Raw genomic sequence first — 15689 nt, forward strand, 5'->3', positions numbered from 1 at the left:
CAACCAATCGTGAAAGTAAAATGGGCATTTAACCCTAAAAGCGAAATCTCATTGGCTGATGTCAATTTCTGACAACGTGATTGGTTCAGATGCATCACGTGACGCGCTCTGACTTTTAGATGTGTGTTTTTGACTGTTTTTCTGCTCAGTTAAAGGCCATAAATGCTGTGTTTATACGTTTTGATGTGATTTAGGTGGTTTGTATTGTTGTTGCTAATGATTTGATAAGATATTGTGTCAGTAAATAGTTGTTTCCACTAAAAAAGTATGATTTTTTACATTACAAATCTTTAAATGCCTTTTTCTCAAAATGACTTTTCTCTCATACTCCAAGTCCGAAATCTCCTCTTCAGTAGCACCTATACACACCAAACTTTCCAGTATTGTACCTAGTTATATTATGAAGACAATTACAGAGGGATTTGTAAATATATTATTCCTAGCCTGATTTATATAACATTTTATTCCAAAAAACATGGCAAAAATAATTTTTTTAAGGCTATTGACAGTATATTCTGATTTACAGGATAACAAAAGTAGATATCCATAAATCCCTCTGTAATTTTTTTCCCATCTAATATGTGAACACAATGAAAAAAGAATTTTGAACCTGGCTTTATCCAATTCTGAGATTTCGTTTTTTAAAATATAGGCAAATTAGCGCATATTTAATTAGATAATGCCTAATTTGCATATTTAAACATTAAATTACAGAAAACTTGTAATACATTTTTTTCTCATCTTAATGTAGGTAATCAACTGGGAAAGTTTCATGGTGATATCTGCTAGTTAAAAATATTACCCTATTCACCTGTAGTGTCTCGCCTTAATGTAGAAGGATTTTTAAAACACCGCTGATTTTGACCACACGAGGCCGCTGTTTTCCCTCTTCCACTGACAATGACAGGCGGCAGCGCAGCATCCCGCATCACACAGAAGGATGCTGGCGACCATGTCTGAAAAAACACACACAAATGGCTGACGAGGTGGAAACAGCGATGTAGCTTTGAAGATGCCATCCTTTTTGGTCTCTCGTTTTCTTTTCTTTCTATTTTTGTCCAGTTTTAAAGGGACAGCTGGCAAATCGATCCCTGAAAGGGAAGCTCTCGGTGAGTAGAGAATAAAGGGGCGCATAGCGGGTCTGGACGAGGGAGTGGTGGGCTATTTTATTCGTAAAACATCGAGCAAACGAGCTAAATACGAATGCAAACGCGTATTATTTGTATGCATCAGCCTCTGATTGCTAAATGCAAATTCTGAAATGCAGATTTGGACGAATTTTACTCTAAATGCATCGCGTGGCTTTATAGACCAGAAACAATAAGTGTATATTATTGCAATACTGGCCTTTGCCTGTTAGAAATTCCTAAGCTACTGGCTGCACGAAAACGCATATTGAATCTAAACAGCTTTTGGTGTGCTTGTCAATTATGCAAATCTAAGATTTATTGAGGCCCACTGGCAGCTCATTACAGGCGCATTATAAGTGTACTTATTTATTACTTCAGCTGTCTATATGATTGCATGCTATTGTTCCAGAGTGAGCTGTGAATGCTGCTTGAGAGCTGCCTCATATTTTTTTTTATGAGAATCATGAATCTGTGTTCAAATCTAAGAGGTTTCTATACCCATTGGGTCTTTTAGTGCATCATATAATCGGTTAAAAGGACCATTTATTATATTTGACTTCCCATTTCTGAACGTAAATATGTCTATTGCCATGCATCTGGTGACGTGAACTTCTGTTATCCCTCTCAGAGGTGCAGGTGCGGGTCCAGGTGTTTGACGGCGGTGATCTTTCACCCCTGCCCAACGCTGCTATTACGGTTCATGGGAACCAGAGTGTGTTGGCACAGAGCAAAGCAGGCAGTGATGGCGTACAGGTGGTCAGCTTTATGTACCGCACAGGAACATGGGTAATCATCACAGCATCTCAGAGAGATTACCTCACCAGCTCAGTGCCATGGCACGCCAGCCGCGTACCCTGTGAGTAAACACGAACCTAACATTATACATCTTATACAGAATCTGTACAAATCTGTCATTGACATCTGCTATATACTGTAAGTGAAGTTTATATTGATGCCCATTATCATGCTGGTCAGTGCGGCATAACCGACATCTGTGCACATTTAATAAATCTCTCTCTCTCTCTGTTAGTATACGCCTCTGTCAGTCTTTACCTGATGGCCCAGAAGCCTGGCACACTGATCCTATATGATGATGTTATCCAGGTCTTTCATGGCTCCCCAAGTAAGAAAACATCTGTGACCTTTAAAGCAACTTATATATATATATATATATATATATATATATATACACACACGATTATCACAAAAGCCTTATCACAAAATATACGATTATTATTGAGGATTGTGGGTTACGAAATAGTGACATTGCGTTGGCATGCATCCATATATCAATATTTTCTTCTCCTTTAAGCTTTCATCTTATCAACCTGACACTTCAGTTTCCTGCAGCTGTCACCATAGCAACAGCAGAAATATTCTAATGCCATTACAGAATCTTTTGGCATCTGAATCTGCTATCTAATTGCTCCAATTCCACTATAATCATAGGGCGTTTATTGTGGAGTAAAGACAGCCATTGTAAGGTTATCTATAGCGTGCTTTGGAGAAGCTTAAATTTCATAAAAAATATTAGAACAAAGGAAGTGAATTGTCTAAGTGGCAACCCAGCTATGTAGCGTACATTACATTGAGTGATTTTTAGCATACGCTTTTATCCAACGCAGAGATGGCCTTAGTTGTCATAAACGCACATTAGAAGACATTTCTATGCCAAAATACACTTGGTTTCTAAACTTAAGAATTCAGTCTACTATATAATCATATAATAATGTTGGGTTACACAAACTCTTGTATAAAAATGTTGTATAGGCTACCCATGCATACAAAACATCAAAAAATGAACATTTTTGAAAAAGATTGTGCAAACAAAATTCTAATCTGGTCCATTTCAGTTTTGGCCATTCATGAACATTTATGTGTGACTTCAAAGTCCCTAAATAATGTGCAAAAAAAAAAAACGTCCACCTCAAATACCATTGATTTATCAAGATACACATTTAGGCCCAGACTTTTTAATTATGTGGCATATTAATCTCTATAATAAAAGTTTTATAATAAAAGTTTATTTTTCAGACTTTGCATTTAATTTCTATAGAGTCCGGAAATAAAAACTCCATTCATTTCCTCCATAGGGAAACTGTTTTTTAATGATAACTTATAAACCTTTAAAGACAGACCTACTGTGAGCTACGAGGTTGTTAATCAATGGTATTTGCTTCTGTCGAAGCCGTCATCCCGCATCATTTCAACTTAGTTTTAAAATAATCGTGTTTAACAGTGGAATTTGTGGTGAAAAACTACATTACCCATGATGCTGTACAGAAACTTCCACCAATCAGAGAGTCGAAACAAGCAACACTCTTAAGCTCAGTCCACTCCCATGAAGCACTGTGAATGATGTAATCGAGTCGATCTTTCTACGCTCTCAAAATACTTAAATGTTTGTATATATAATATATGCATATTTTGCAATAAATGTAAAATATATTGTTTATATATATAATAAACATTTGTAAATGAGTAGTTTTATGTTTCTCCATCGTTTTTAACTCGATTATGCTGTTCGCAATTCTTCATTGTAGCTCTTCGTTAAGTACACAGTCTTGTACCTTTGTATGTTTGTCCCATTTTCAAAAACTTTTTTGTTTCAAATCAAAGTTTGTAGTGATATATTCATGGCCTATAACTCTTTAACAATTAGTTTTTTTTAAATCCCTATGTGAAAAATGAGTGGAAAAAATACTTCTGGAACCAGTGCCGCTGAAAAAGGGGGCGGGCGCTAATGTTCTCTATTACTATTTCAACCTTCAGGTGGGCGGAGCCAGCCATGGCTGCAAGTTCCAAGGCGGAGCCTACAGTTTAACTCCTCCTACACGGAACTGACCGCAGTATTAACAACAGCCAGAGAGCAGAATGAAATCAACTCGTTCCCTTACCCACTCGCCCTGGAGCCAAACAACACAGGTCCGAAAAACACTACAGTCTTCCTATATAAGACTAAAAATTGTGAGATAAGAGTCTTGCAGTATGAAAGAGATCTGTAGACAATACAGTATATTTATGATGGTGTAACTGTGCTAAGGAGGAGAGAATGGCTGGACGGACCTGACAACGATAGCAGCGGTCAGTGCACAACTGTTTGACCGCGAGGGTCGAGCGGTTGAGGTCACCGAGCCCGTTCACATCTCCGTGCCTCTGCCTTCTGATACTCGCATACGATCTGCCACCAGCATTCCTGTATGGATGTACGACACCAAGACAGGTATGTAAAGACATGCTTTTATTTAACATAGTCCTCCAGAAAGTCCTGCTAGCTCATCGTTTTGTAAATAATGCTATGTGTTTGTTCCCTAGGATTATGGGTACGAAACGGAACAGGATTTATCACTCGAGAGGGATCACAGCTAACGTGGGACTTCACTGCCTCCCAGCTTGGCTACTGGATCGCAGCCTTTCGTTCTTCAGCAGGTAATATACTCAAATGCAACCGCATTGGTTTATGCCAACGACAAAAAAAGCACATGAATGCTGAGCATGCGTTGTATTTGAACACTAGGCTCAGGTTTGTCTCACCCAGGCCTGAGGGACATCACAGCCTACCACACCTTCTTCCTGCTGTCCATCCTGGGATCTCTGGCACTGCTGGTACTAGTGTTACTCTGTGTCCTACTCTACTACTGCAGGTGTGTACTAGTTTGTCTAAATCATGTGTTATTATAAGCAAAATAGGCTCATTGGAAGAACATGCCTCCTACATTTTTTTTAACCAAAAAAGTATTTATACACACCAAATGTGCCACACACGTCCTGAAAGTGAAGCCAAAGCATTTTGATCGCCCCCTGGTGGCCGACTGCAGTATAGGTCTTAAACCCCGCCCTCTCCATGTAAGCAAATGGGATGCAAGCCAAACTAAAAAATCCAATTACATTTCAAATTATTTTTCCCCAAAGATGGTTTTTGTCATTTTAGCTTGTTTTCATCACGCAGATGTGTGTTAAACTGTTCGTTTTCCCAATAAGTTTGTTTTTTGATGCGATAAAAAGGGGGTAACATCATGATTGACAGCTGTGCGATTGAGTCTGTGCGATTGTGGGCGGGTCCTTGATGCCGCGGGTCCACATCAGGATCACTACTGGTGGTTAGACTCGTTCTTCCCCGAACTGGGATATTTTGGCTTCATTTTTCTACAGTGGACGAAAGCTGTCCATTTTTTATCATAGTCCATGATACATCCAATTCACTGCAGTTTCCAGCTGAAATGAACAGTAATGGCAGTAAAACACCAGCAACGTTTAATCAATTCCTCACAAATTATGATTAAAGGGGGAGATTATTGATTAATAAAGACTTATTTTTGCACAGGTCCTTTACCATATGTGTATGATTTGTAAACTAATAAGTTTTGACATTTGCAAACTAAAATGGCATGGTTGCTTTAGCAAATGCATTCTTATGTTTGCTTAACAGTTTCGGTTAGTGTAGGTGGTACGTTAGTTTCAAACACAGTATAGCATTAACCATTTAGCGCCACACATTTAAGTTCAACTGCCACGATATGTACAACAACCAACGTAATACAACATTGCCAGATTCATGTTAATCAGTTTTGAACAAAACTGAACACGTTTTTTTAGCACCACTCACAGGACATTTCACTTTGAAAATATCGTGAAACGTGAGAAACGACGTACTATAAAATAATTTTGCAGAAATGTCACCACAGGCATGTCTTCCCACCGAACCTGGGTTGATTATATGTTACAAAATTACTAAATGTCAATTTTTATTTTCCAGACGAAGGTGTCTGAAACCCCGACGGCAGCAGAAACAGGTTCAAGCTCCATCTGGTTTGAACGGATCCAAGCGGGACCAAGGCACGTCCATGTCCCACTTGAACCTCATCTGTGGTGGCCATGCTGAACCCGCTGCCTCCAATGGCAACTTGGACGCCAACAAATCCGAGGGATCCCCATCCCATGCCTTCAAGAGTGCTCGGGAAGAGTTTACCAGAAACATTCCTGCCCATAAGCTTCGGCATTCCTCTAAGACCAAGCAGTCCAAAGGTGCCCAAAGAAATGCCGAGAGTTTCCCCATGAAGGTGCATCGATCCACAGATACAAGCAATCTGGACAGCAATCTTCTGCATGAGGACTACGGACGCAACTACAGCCCTGGCGAGAAGGACGACTATCGCCGGAGGCACGTTGCCAATGATAACCGCGGCTACACGTCTGATCCGCCTTCTCCACCACTTGTTGACAAGCCACCGGAGTACTCGCAGGTTTTGCAAGGGCCAGATCACCTTGCTCGTCCAACGTCACTCAACACCCAACCAGGTCAGATTATATTCTGCAGCTCATTGGATCAGATGAAGGAGAATATGTACCGTTCTATGGTACCAACTCTTGTGATCCCGGCCCACTACATGAGGCTCTCGTCAGAGTTCGGTGCCACAGATCAGGGAAAGGATGGAGCGAACCAGGTAGACAGAGATGGTCAGAGTTCACAGGGAACCAGCAGCGGGATTCAAGGCCAAAACCACCAAGGCCAGACCCCAGGTTCAGGTCATTCAGAAGCCCAACAAGGTGCATCTCCAGCCGGCTCAGACGATAGTGTTTGGCCCTCAAGTGGAACACCAGGACCGGTTCACATCCCAGTTTTGTTCAATGACTCCACCATTTCGCAGATGAATGGGGAGCTACAAGCCCTCACAGAGAAGAAGCTTCTGGAGCTGGGGGTGAAGCAACATCCTCGTGCCTGGTTTATATCACTCGACGGCCGTGCCAACGCTCACGTACGCCACTCATACATAGATGTAGGCGCTGATCTCGGACACGGAGGCACGCACAGCGGAAACCACAGCGCTCAAAGCACATTGAGCGCCCCTGCCGGGAGCAGTAAGGACCGGAACGGCGATACAAGTCTACATGATACACAACATGAGCGCAAATCTGCATCCGGTCGCAAGACCAAAGAGGAACACCACGGAAGCGGGCGCAAGGGCTACGGAGGAAACAGCGGTACAAGTGGCGGGAAACACTACTTTAAACCATCCTATCATGACCCTCTGGACCTCAGTGGAGGAGTGAGCCGCATGGGGGCCAGTTCGCCACTGGAAAACCCTTTGACCCCTCTTTTGGATGACGGTCCCGAGGAACCAAGGGGGTCTTCAATGCCGAGAAGGGGTCGAAGCAGAGGTAACAGCTCACGTAGTAGCAACAGCGAGACGCAACGTGACTCTGTCACCAGCCCAGAAGATGACAACGACCTTGACGATAAAGATGAGAACAAGAAAAGTCCCTGGCAGCGTATCGAAGAGCGCCCACTTATGGTGTTTAATGCCAAGAAGTAAAGTGAGAAAATCAATTTCCAGCAGCTGCCTTGACCAATTAGACAAACTAAAGATGTGTTCGAATTGATAATGACTCGAATTGAAAGTTTTACAAATGTCACCCAAAAATGTTCACACACAAACTGATTATTTGTGTCTTGATAATTTGATGGACGTTTCCAAAAAAGAAGAAGGGCGAGTGCATTCAAATAAAGCACAACACATCAACACACAAAGAGGAAGACTTTGTCTTACGGTCTACGGTCATTTCCAAACCAATTAGACTCTTACAAACTATTGGATCCAAAAGTACCTTTTCAACTCTCAATGATTTGGGGATAAATAACTTTTTGAATGGATGGATTTTAGCTTGTGTCTTTAATATGTTGGATCAAGAACTTCACGTTAAACTTTAGATACCAGTTTCTTTATGTTCTAATGCAGTATATTTATTGGTATCCCTTCGTTCTTCTACCTTCAATGCTCATAATTTTGATGTCAATCCCTCATTCAATCTTCCATCTGAAATTTACAGTTCAGATTTCAAACATTCCAGATTTTTTACCGTTAGTCCTTAATTATCTTAAGTAGATTGAGGAAAATTATATTAAGGCTTATTTTGTTCACATTCATGTGTGATGTGATGTTATAGCAATGTCTGTAAGTTATTACATAATGCATTTTGATTTATTGTAGTATGAAATCCTTTCCTTGTTATGCCGTACCACATTTTTCACTGCAATGCACCGAGTTTAAACCTAGCACTTGAAGATTTGTTTAGGAAAAGCTGATTCCAAATTTGGTTTTTCAATGGGACCCTGTTCTCACTTACAATGAAAAAGCATTGAGTGTGATACAGTAGAAATGAATGTATATTCCCCACAATTAGCATTTTTAGTCGGCCTTTCATTTGTTTAAAAGAGAGCCATTTGCATTTTGTGTATATGTATGATAGCCTATATGTGCATGAGATAACTAGTATTGGACAACAGATTTTTTATGCCAACAAATTAAAATAGACACTATTCAAGCATGAAGGTGGATCTTATATTGATGCCTGACGGGAAGAAACTTGCCAAAATTTCAAATGCCAATTTGAAATATTCTATACCAGTTTACAGGCCAAAACTTTTCCAGCGCTGTTAATACTCACGCTGTCTGTAACTTGCATTGACTGTGAAAAAAAATCTGACTTTGCTCATTTTAAAAAGCCATTCAGATATTAAAAGCTAGCAATTTATGACACTTCTTAATTTGTTACTTTTCTACTAACAATTTTTCAAAAAGTGTATTATTATTTGACTCGTGTTAACCATCATCAAAACAAGCACAACACTTTAAATCAGCATTTTATGAATAATTAAGGCAGATTTACAGGGTACCGTATGGCACTCGAGAGCTATTTGATGACTATCAAACATGATAGAAAGAGACTTTTACAAAAATAGCTCTGCTCATGCTGATCTGATGCCAATCACATGTAGACCAGTGATTAATGCTGTCTCCTGCGATGACTGTCAACTTACAACGAATGACAGCGCTGTTGCAACACGTCTCATATGTGTGTCACTTGTTTTGCAACCCTTCCTTTCTTCCTTATAATAATGATTACACACATTTGACTGGAACTGAGATTAAGCTCTGGATTATTCCTCACAAAGTTGGCGATTAAGCGATAGACTTAAAATCTATAGTGTAAGCTGTTGTTGTGGAATTTTACAGAGGATTATATACTGTGTACATGCGGACACCCCTAATCCTTACATAGTCTCGAAATGTGTAAAAACTCAACAATTTCACTGAGTTTAGATTTGCACAGTCTTTATAGCACGAGTTTCACTCAAACCTATAAGAGCTGAAATCAAAAGCCATCCATCTGTTCAGATTTTGTTCACAAACTGTGGGTAATTTATGCAGGAAATGTCAATATGCCTTTGTCAATGTATACATGTGGTGCCCTAAAACACATTTCCCTCTGTACTGTGTAAATATTTCTCTCTTTGACTGAATATGAATATGAATATGGCTCTGATGATATTATGATGTTGTTTCCATTGTGCACAACAGCTTTGCTTAATTGTTCTATCTAAAATCATGTCAGATGGACCTTTTGCAATTTTATAATTTGTTCATAATATCCTCGAAAGATCACATGTGAAAAGGACTGTTTCACTTCTGACGTGTCCGAAAGTCATGTGCTATAAAATAAAGAAATTCCATTTCTTGTGGGTTTTTCCCTTCATTTCTGTTATGAAACTGAAAGTTTGGTCTACAGAGCAGACCAGCTGTCAATCATCTTTAGTGTATAGAAGTTTATTTTTAACTTTGCCCGCATATAATACCAGCTAATGCAATGGATTGTAAAAAAATGTGACTGCGATTAGTTATAACAACTTAAACTTTGTTGAGATAACTTAAATATCCTACTTAACTAAACTAAAGTTAACTAAACTTAATATTTTAAGTCAAGTATGAACACATACTTTTTAAAGTTGAAACAATGTTGGATTTTAAGTTGTGATAAGTAATCGCAGATTATTTTTTTTACAGTGTGGATCATTACAAAAATTTAGAAATTTATGTTATTTTTTGAATCAAATTAAAAAATTTCACACAAAGATTTCACAATAATGAGATTAGATACTGATAGAAATACATTTTATTTAACCAGAATTCAAATTATTTTTCCCTGAAAGTCTGGTTGTCTTGATAACATTTCATCTAAATCATATTTCAACGCCTTATCATAGGACAAGCTTAAAAATGCAAAGACTTTTCTCAGAATTTCTAGCTTTAATTAAACATGGTCAGAGCTGCTAACTTGAAAACTAGATGCAGGTGTGTTTGATCAGGACTAACTAGTAGATCCAGTTCTAGGTTGACCATCTGTGTTTGTGTCTCATCTCTAAGGCAGGGTGGTGTGAACCGTGCGATCTATGGTTACAAATATGGACAACAAACAGGGGTTGTAAAATAAAAGATGATTGATCCAGCATCTACCAAGCTTACAGCAGTGGGATAAGAAACCAACTAAATGTCAAAATAGAGCAAGGTTGTTCAATAAAGCCTCTTGGAAAGCAGCCATTTGCTTCAACATACTGTAGGCCTATCTACCTGTCATTGCATAGATACCACAGCCTTATGGTAAACCAGTTTGTTGGTTCAGGCAGGGATTAATCAACCATTACAAATGGGAGAAGATGTAGAAGTTTCACTTTAAAAAACTTTGCTGCGACTTCAGCTGTGTAGTACTTCACATTCTCGGACTTGGCATTGCGCTCCAGGCCGCGTGGCGGCGCTGATGTGCGGTGTTGAATTATTTACCAAGAGGAGGAAGAGAAAAACAGTGCTTTCAAGCGAACAGGTCAATGTTATGTACACAAATAATGTGAATATTTGTATCTAGTATTATTAAAGAGTCGTCAAACCCTTTAGAAACCTTCCATTGAGCGCGAGATTTGTGTTGTGGAGTTGCTTTGAGGTTCGTCTTTATTTTCGTGGAAATGTATATGCAGACACGCTTTTATAATCTCTGTTTACAGCATGTGAAGTAGGTCATTGCTCTCGGGTAACTGCGGTTTCTGTATATTTTTAACATTTTAAAATGTCATTTGTGTTTATTAACATTTATAATCACATTATGGTTGTGGTTTGAGTGATTTTAAGCTAAGCACAATTTGTCAACTGATTTAACTTGTGTTTTACCGCTCAATGTACAGATATAAACAAGTCAACAATCATAATGTTAGTTATTATTATTAGAAATGTAGTTTGAGTCTGTCATGTTTCCTACTGCTCTTATAAATGCATATTAATGAGCCCAAATTTCAATTGGAATTCCAGTGGTGGCCGCTAGAGAGCGCCAATGATCAATATTCTTGAGCCACATACTGTAAATGATAATCAGTAAATTATGCTTTCTGTCTGTTTTTCAGCATGTTTCTGGTGGGGTTAACCGGAGGGATCGCCTCAGGGAAGAGCACAGTGTCTTCTCAACTCAAAGAGCTGGGCTGTCCTCTCATCGATGCAGATCTGGTTGCCCGAAAAGGTGTTTAGTACTGTTATATATATATGGTGTGTATGTGTGTGTGTGTATATATATATGTGTGCTTTATTTGTGTGATTTTTCTCTGTGCATCAGTGGTGAAGCCCCATAGCCCAGCGTACAGACTGATTTTGCGGCACTTTGGACAGGGAATTTTGTTAGACAATGGCGAGATTGACAGACAGAAACTGGGACAGATAATCTTCTCCAACCCAGAGAAACGAAGACTTCTGAACTCCATCACACACCCAGAAATACATAAAGAAATGTTCAAACAAATACTGCTGTACTTCATCAAAGGTACACTCACACACATGCATAAAACAAGCAGATTATGAGTATGCATGAGTCTCGTGAACAAACGCGTGTGTGTGTGTGTTGTTCTTTAGGCTACAGGTATGTGATTTTGGATGTGCCGCTGCTTTTCGAAACTCGACGTCTCACTCGGTTCCTGACCCACACTGTTGTCGTATACTGGTATGATATACATATACATTTTTATATCTTTTAGTTATTGTTTTTCATAAATCATTGTAACGTGAGTCAGATTGGGTTGGTTACTTTAAAGTAGTTTTTAAAGCAGATAATAATGATATTTTAGTATTATTTATTTACCAATATAATATTTATTAGCTTTTATTTTTTATTCTATAGGTTTTCATTTAAATTTTAGTTTACTTGGTAGTAATTTAATGCTCCTTTATATTTTTTTCAATATTTCTATTTAGCATTAATTTATTTATATAAATTTAGCTATAAAATTAATTTAATATTTGTTTTAGTCATTTTAGTACTTCAGCAAACTTTTTTCGGCTGCCAATTAATAATTTTAATGGAGGTTTGCGTTTACTTTTCCAGCTTTGCAATAATTATTTTTTTATAGTTTTAGGTAACACTTTATGGGTAATACTTTATTTTAAGGTTAAGGTGACGTAGTGACTACATGTACTTACTATAGTAATAACAGTAAATCATGCATAATTACATAACCCTAAACCAAACCAAAATATTACTCCGTACAATGTAACTACGTCACCTTAAAATAAAGGGTTACCGGTACACTTTATTTGAAAATGTCATTGTTACAGTGTAATTATATATTTAAGTTCTGAGTAATATTCATAAACTACATGTACTTACTATAGGGTTAGGGTCGGATTATACTTTGGTTGAGAGTTAGTTGCATGTAATTATGCATAATTTACTGTTATTACTATGGTAAGTACATGTAACAAGGACACATAAAGTGTTACCAAGTGTAAGCCAACACTGAGCTGTACACCTGACGAGTGTGTGTTTTGGCAGTGATCCGGCGACGCAGCTGTCCCGACTCATGCAGAGGGATGGTCTGAGTCAGGAGGAGGCCGAACAGAGAACTGGCGCTCAGATGCCACTCAAAGAGAAGCGTGGACTGGCCAGTCACGTGATCGAGAACTCGGGCTCTCGCGAGGACACTCACAGACAGGTGCTGAGACTGCACACCAAGCTGGAGGACTCCATGGAGTTCCTGGTCGTCAGGGCGGTCGCCGTGGCAGCCGTCGCCGGGCTCGGCGGTCTGTTCCTGTATACAGTCAGACTGCTCGTCTCTTAGCAAACATACAGAACTCCATGGCAACACGCCTTAAAGGGATAGTTCACCCAAAATTAATCTACTGCCCAACTCATACAGGTTTGGAATGACATGATGACGAGTAAATGGTGACAGAATTTTATTTCAGTCTGAAAACAATAAAGAATAGGATTTTATATTTTAACATTTAAAGATTAGGCCGTGTGTCAACCAAAGCCGAGCTGTGTGCGCCTGAGAGCGTTTTGGCAGCGCAGTTTTTTTCCAGTTGAGACGCTTCGTTGCTATGATACAGAATATCCGTTGTTCGGTGTGTTATTAGTCCCGCCCCTCCTCCACTGTGATTGGTCGGTTGGGTAAAAAGTGACAGTGATGAGCGTGGCGTTTTACCCAAAGTTGAACATTCTTCAACTCTCGGCGACCTGTAAAAAACGCTGAGCGCCCAGCGTGAAAAAGACGCGCAGCGCCTCGTTACGCTCATGGCGTTTTAAAAACGCGGCGTTCCCATTGAAAACAACTAAAAAAAACACGCCACCCGCATGAAAAAACGCTTTGGTGGACACACGGCCTTAGGGTTTTATTGGATGTCTAACCTCACTTGACCTCACCGCCGACAGCTAGTTTGCAGCCTGAGCTACATCTGTGAAATCTCCATATTGACGGTTACTGTACGCAGCTGTATTATGTGATTTCTGCGGTACGCTAGTGATATGAGCGCTATCATAGCACAGTAGAGCAAAAGCACAGGCTGCGTAACTATCAACACAATAATTGTGATTAATCCTAAATAATGTAACATATTGTGTAAAATAGAACTGACAACAATGCAATTTTTTTTTTTTTACCTCAACACACATTTATTTGTTAATTATGAATTCACGCTTTCATAAAATGGAACGAATGTATCAGTATCTTCTGCTGCTCTTTGTGAACAACATCATATATTTTGATCTATATCTGAATTAAACAGATACAACATCATCTGCTGTTCTGAATTCACTCTGTGATGCTAAATGACCCGCGCAGTGATTTGAACAGCAGTCACACTTTGACAAAAGCAAAAGTCAGAGTGTTGTTCTGAATATTTATTGATATAAGTCCAGATGGGGAAATTATGCAAGTTTGTGTTTTGGTAACCTGCGGTTGTTACTTTGAAGAGCTATTTTAACCTATAAAGATAGTTTTGTAGGTCTAAATGATCATATTTAGGTTGGTTCAGTGATATTTCTTAAGCAGCAGGTTTTGTTGATGCAGCAACATTAGAAAGAGCGTACACACACACAGTGTAAACATGAGGAATATACATGTGCATCAGACGCACACACAGACAGATGTGGCAGTTGTGAGTTCTCTCTCTGTCTTCTTCACTCACTTCGCTTCATCTTCAGGCTTGGCCCATGGTGATGTTCTCTGTCTTTAATAAGCTGTTCTTATGCTAACACAGAGTGACGCGGGCCAGCGGCCCTGCACAGTAAGACCTCTGTGTGTGTGTGTGTGTGAGAGATGGTCAAGGTTTTAAGATTGTGCATCTGTCTTAATGGAATGGAGTGTGTGTGTGTGTGTGTGTGTGTGTGTGTGTGTGTGTGTGTGTGTGTGTGTGTGTGTGAGAGAGAGCAGTCCTGTCAGAGTGCTTTAGTCTGTGTTCATCTGAAACAGAATCAAGTGTCTGCATATCAAGATGTAAAGTAACTAGAGTGAAAAGTAAACTTTTTGAACACTGTCACTTTGGGAAATGTTACTTAAGTTACAAGTGAAGTTCACAGAAAAATCAACCGCAAAAATGTACAGGAAACAAAATAAGAAATTATAAATTATATATATATATATATTTTTTGCATAGTGATGACATTATTCTTTATTGAGCACATTTCCCACCATAATTCTCATTAATGCATCCAGAAGTATTTTTTTCCCATTAATTACAAAGTACATTTGCATTTTTAATACTTCAAAATGTGTATATATACACACACACACTGTATATAGTGCTGTCAAACCGAATAATTGCGATTATTTTCATCTAACGTAAACGTTTGTAAACATATAATATATGCATGTGTATACATACACACACACACATATATATAAACACACACATACAAACTTTCATGTTAGATGTGATTGATCGAGACAGCACTTCACATATTGTGAAATATTATCACATTATATTGTTATATCATAAAATAAGCTGTTTTCTATTAAAAATTTTTTTAATTCTGTGATCAAAGCTGAATTTTCAACATCATTACTCCAGTCTTCAGTGTCACATGATCCTTCAGAAATATGCTAATATGCTGATTCTACAATTTTCTGATCATTATCAATGTTGAAAACAGATGTGCGGAAAAGAAAACAGATTCTTTGGTGAATAGAAAGTTTTAAAAAACAGCAAATATAATTGAAATATATTGTAATTGAATAACCTTGACATTATCTTGAATTTGAATAATCTTTACAATCACTTTTGATCAATTTAATGTATCCTTGAATATCATTATTTTTTCGGAAAATGATGAACTGGGGGATAATTTAAAATGTCTTATTGGTCCTAAAAATAGGCATTTTCATCAAGTTTTTTTCCCTTTTGACTTTGAGGAGATTACTCCCTTACACCGCTGGTTTGTATGGGATGGCCGGCAACAGTGAAGCATTTG

The 15689-nt window shown here is 38.6% G+C and overlaps 2 protein-coding genes across 3 annotated transcripts; both read left to right on the plus strand.

Annotated features, from left to right (window-relative positions):
* The first annotated feature begins 920 nt into the window (after nt 1–920).
* fam171a2b (family with sequence similarity 171 member A2b) lies at nt 921–9643 on the plus strand. The gene is made up of 8 exons (XM_079600989.1): nt 921–1109; nt 1759–1986; nt 2161–2253; nt 3903–4055; nt 4174–4353; nt 4446–4559; nt 4648–4774; nt 5887–9643. The coding sequence occupies exons 1-8, from the start codon at nt 1013–1015 to the stop codon at nt 7442–7444; spliced, it is 2550 nt and encodes an 849-aa protein (XP_079457115.1). The 5' UTR covers nt 921–1012; the 3' UTR covers nt 7445–9643.
* Nucleotides 9644–10745: 1102 nt separating this feature from the next.
* dcakd (dephospho-CoA kinase domain containing) lies at nt 10746–14585 on the plus strand. Of its 2 annotated transcripts, none has more exons than XM_079601001.1 (5): nt 10746–10904; nt 11359–11471; nt 11565–11768; nt 11858–11945; nt 12774–14584. In XM_079601001.1, the coding sequence occupies exons 2-5, from the start codon at nt 11360–11362 to the stop codon at nt 13057–13059; spliced, it is 690 nt and encodes a 229-aa protein (XP_079457127.1). In that variant the 5' UTR covers nt 10746–10904; nt 11359; the 3' UTR covers nt 13060–14584. The 2 variants fall into 2 exon arrangements, with proteins under 2 accessions (XP_079457127.1, XP_079457128.1); XM_079601002.1 differs by having other exon boundaries at nt 10748–10787; nt 12774–14585.
* The last annotated feature ends 1104 nt before the right edge of the window (nt 14586–15689 follow it).

Source organism: Phoxinus phoxinus (genome assembly GCF_949152265.1).
Source record: "Phoxinus phoxinus genome assembly, chromosome: 24".
NCBI classification, from domain to species: domain Eukaryota; kingdom Metazoa; phylum Chordata; class Actinopteri; order Cypriniformes; family Leuciscidae; genus Phoxinus; species Phoxinus phoxinus.

Bases quoted from the DNA above. Each gene is read 5' to 3' on its own strand.
- dcakd (XM_079601001.1), top strand. From the start codon at position 11,360: ATGTTTCTGGTGGGGTTAACCGGAGGGATCGCCTCAGGGAAGAGCACA. The intron at 11,472-11,564 runs GTGTTTAGTACT...TCTGTGCATCAG, and splicing joins AGATCTGGTTGCCCGAAAAG to TGGTGAAGCCCCATAGCCCA. The intron at 11,769-11,857 runs GTACACTCACAC...GTTGTTCTTTAG, and splicing joins ACTGCTGTACTTCATCAAAG to GCTACAGGTATGTGATTTTG.
- fam171a2b (XM_079600989.1), top strand. From the start codon at position 1,013: ATGCCATCCTTTTTGGTCTCTCGTTTTCTTTTCTTTCTATTTTTGTCC. The intron at 4,560-4,647 runs GTAATATACTCA...TTTGAACACTAG, and splicing joins AGCCTTTCGTTCTTCAGCAG to GCTCAGGTTTGTCTCACCCA. The intron at 4,775-5,886 runs GTGTGTACTAGT...TTTATTTTCCAG, and splicing joins GTCCTACTCTACTACTGCAG to ACGAAGGTGTCTGAAACCCC.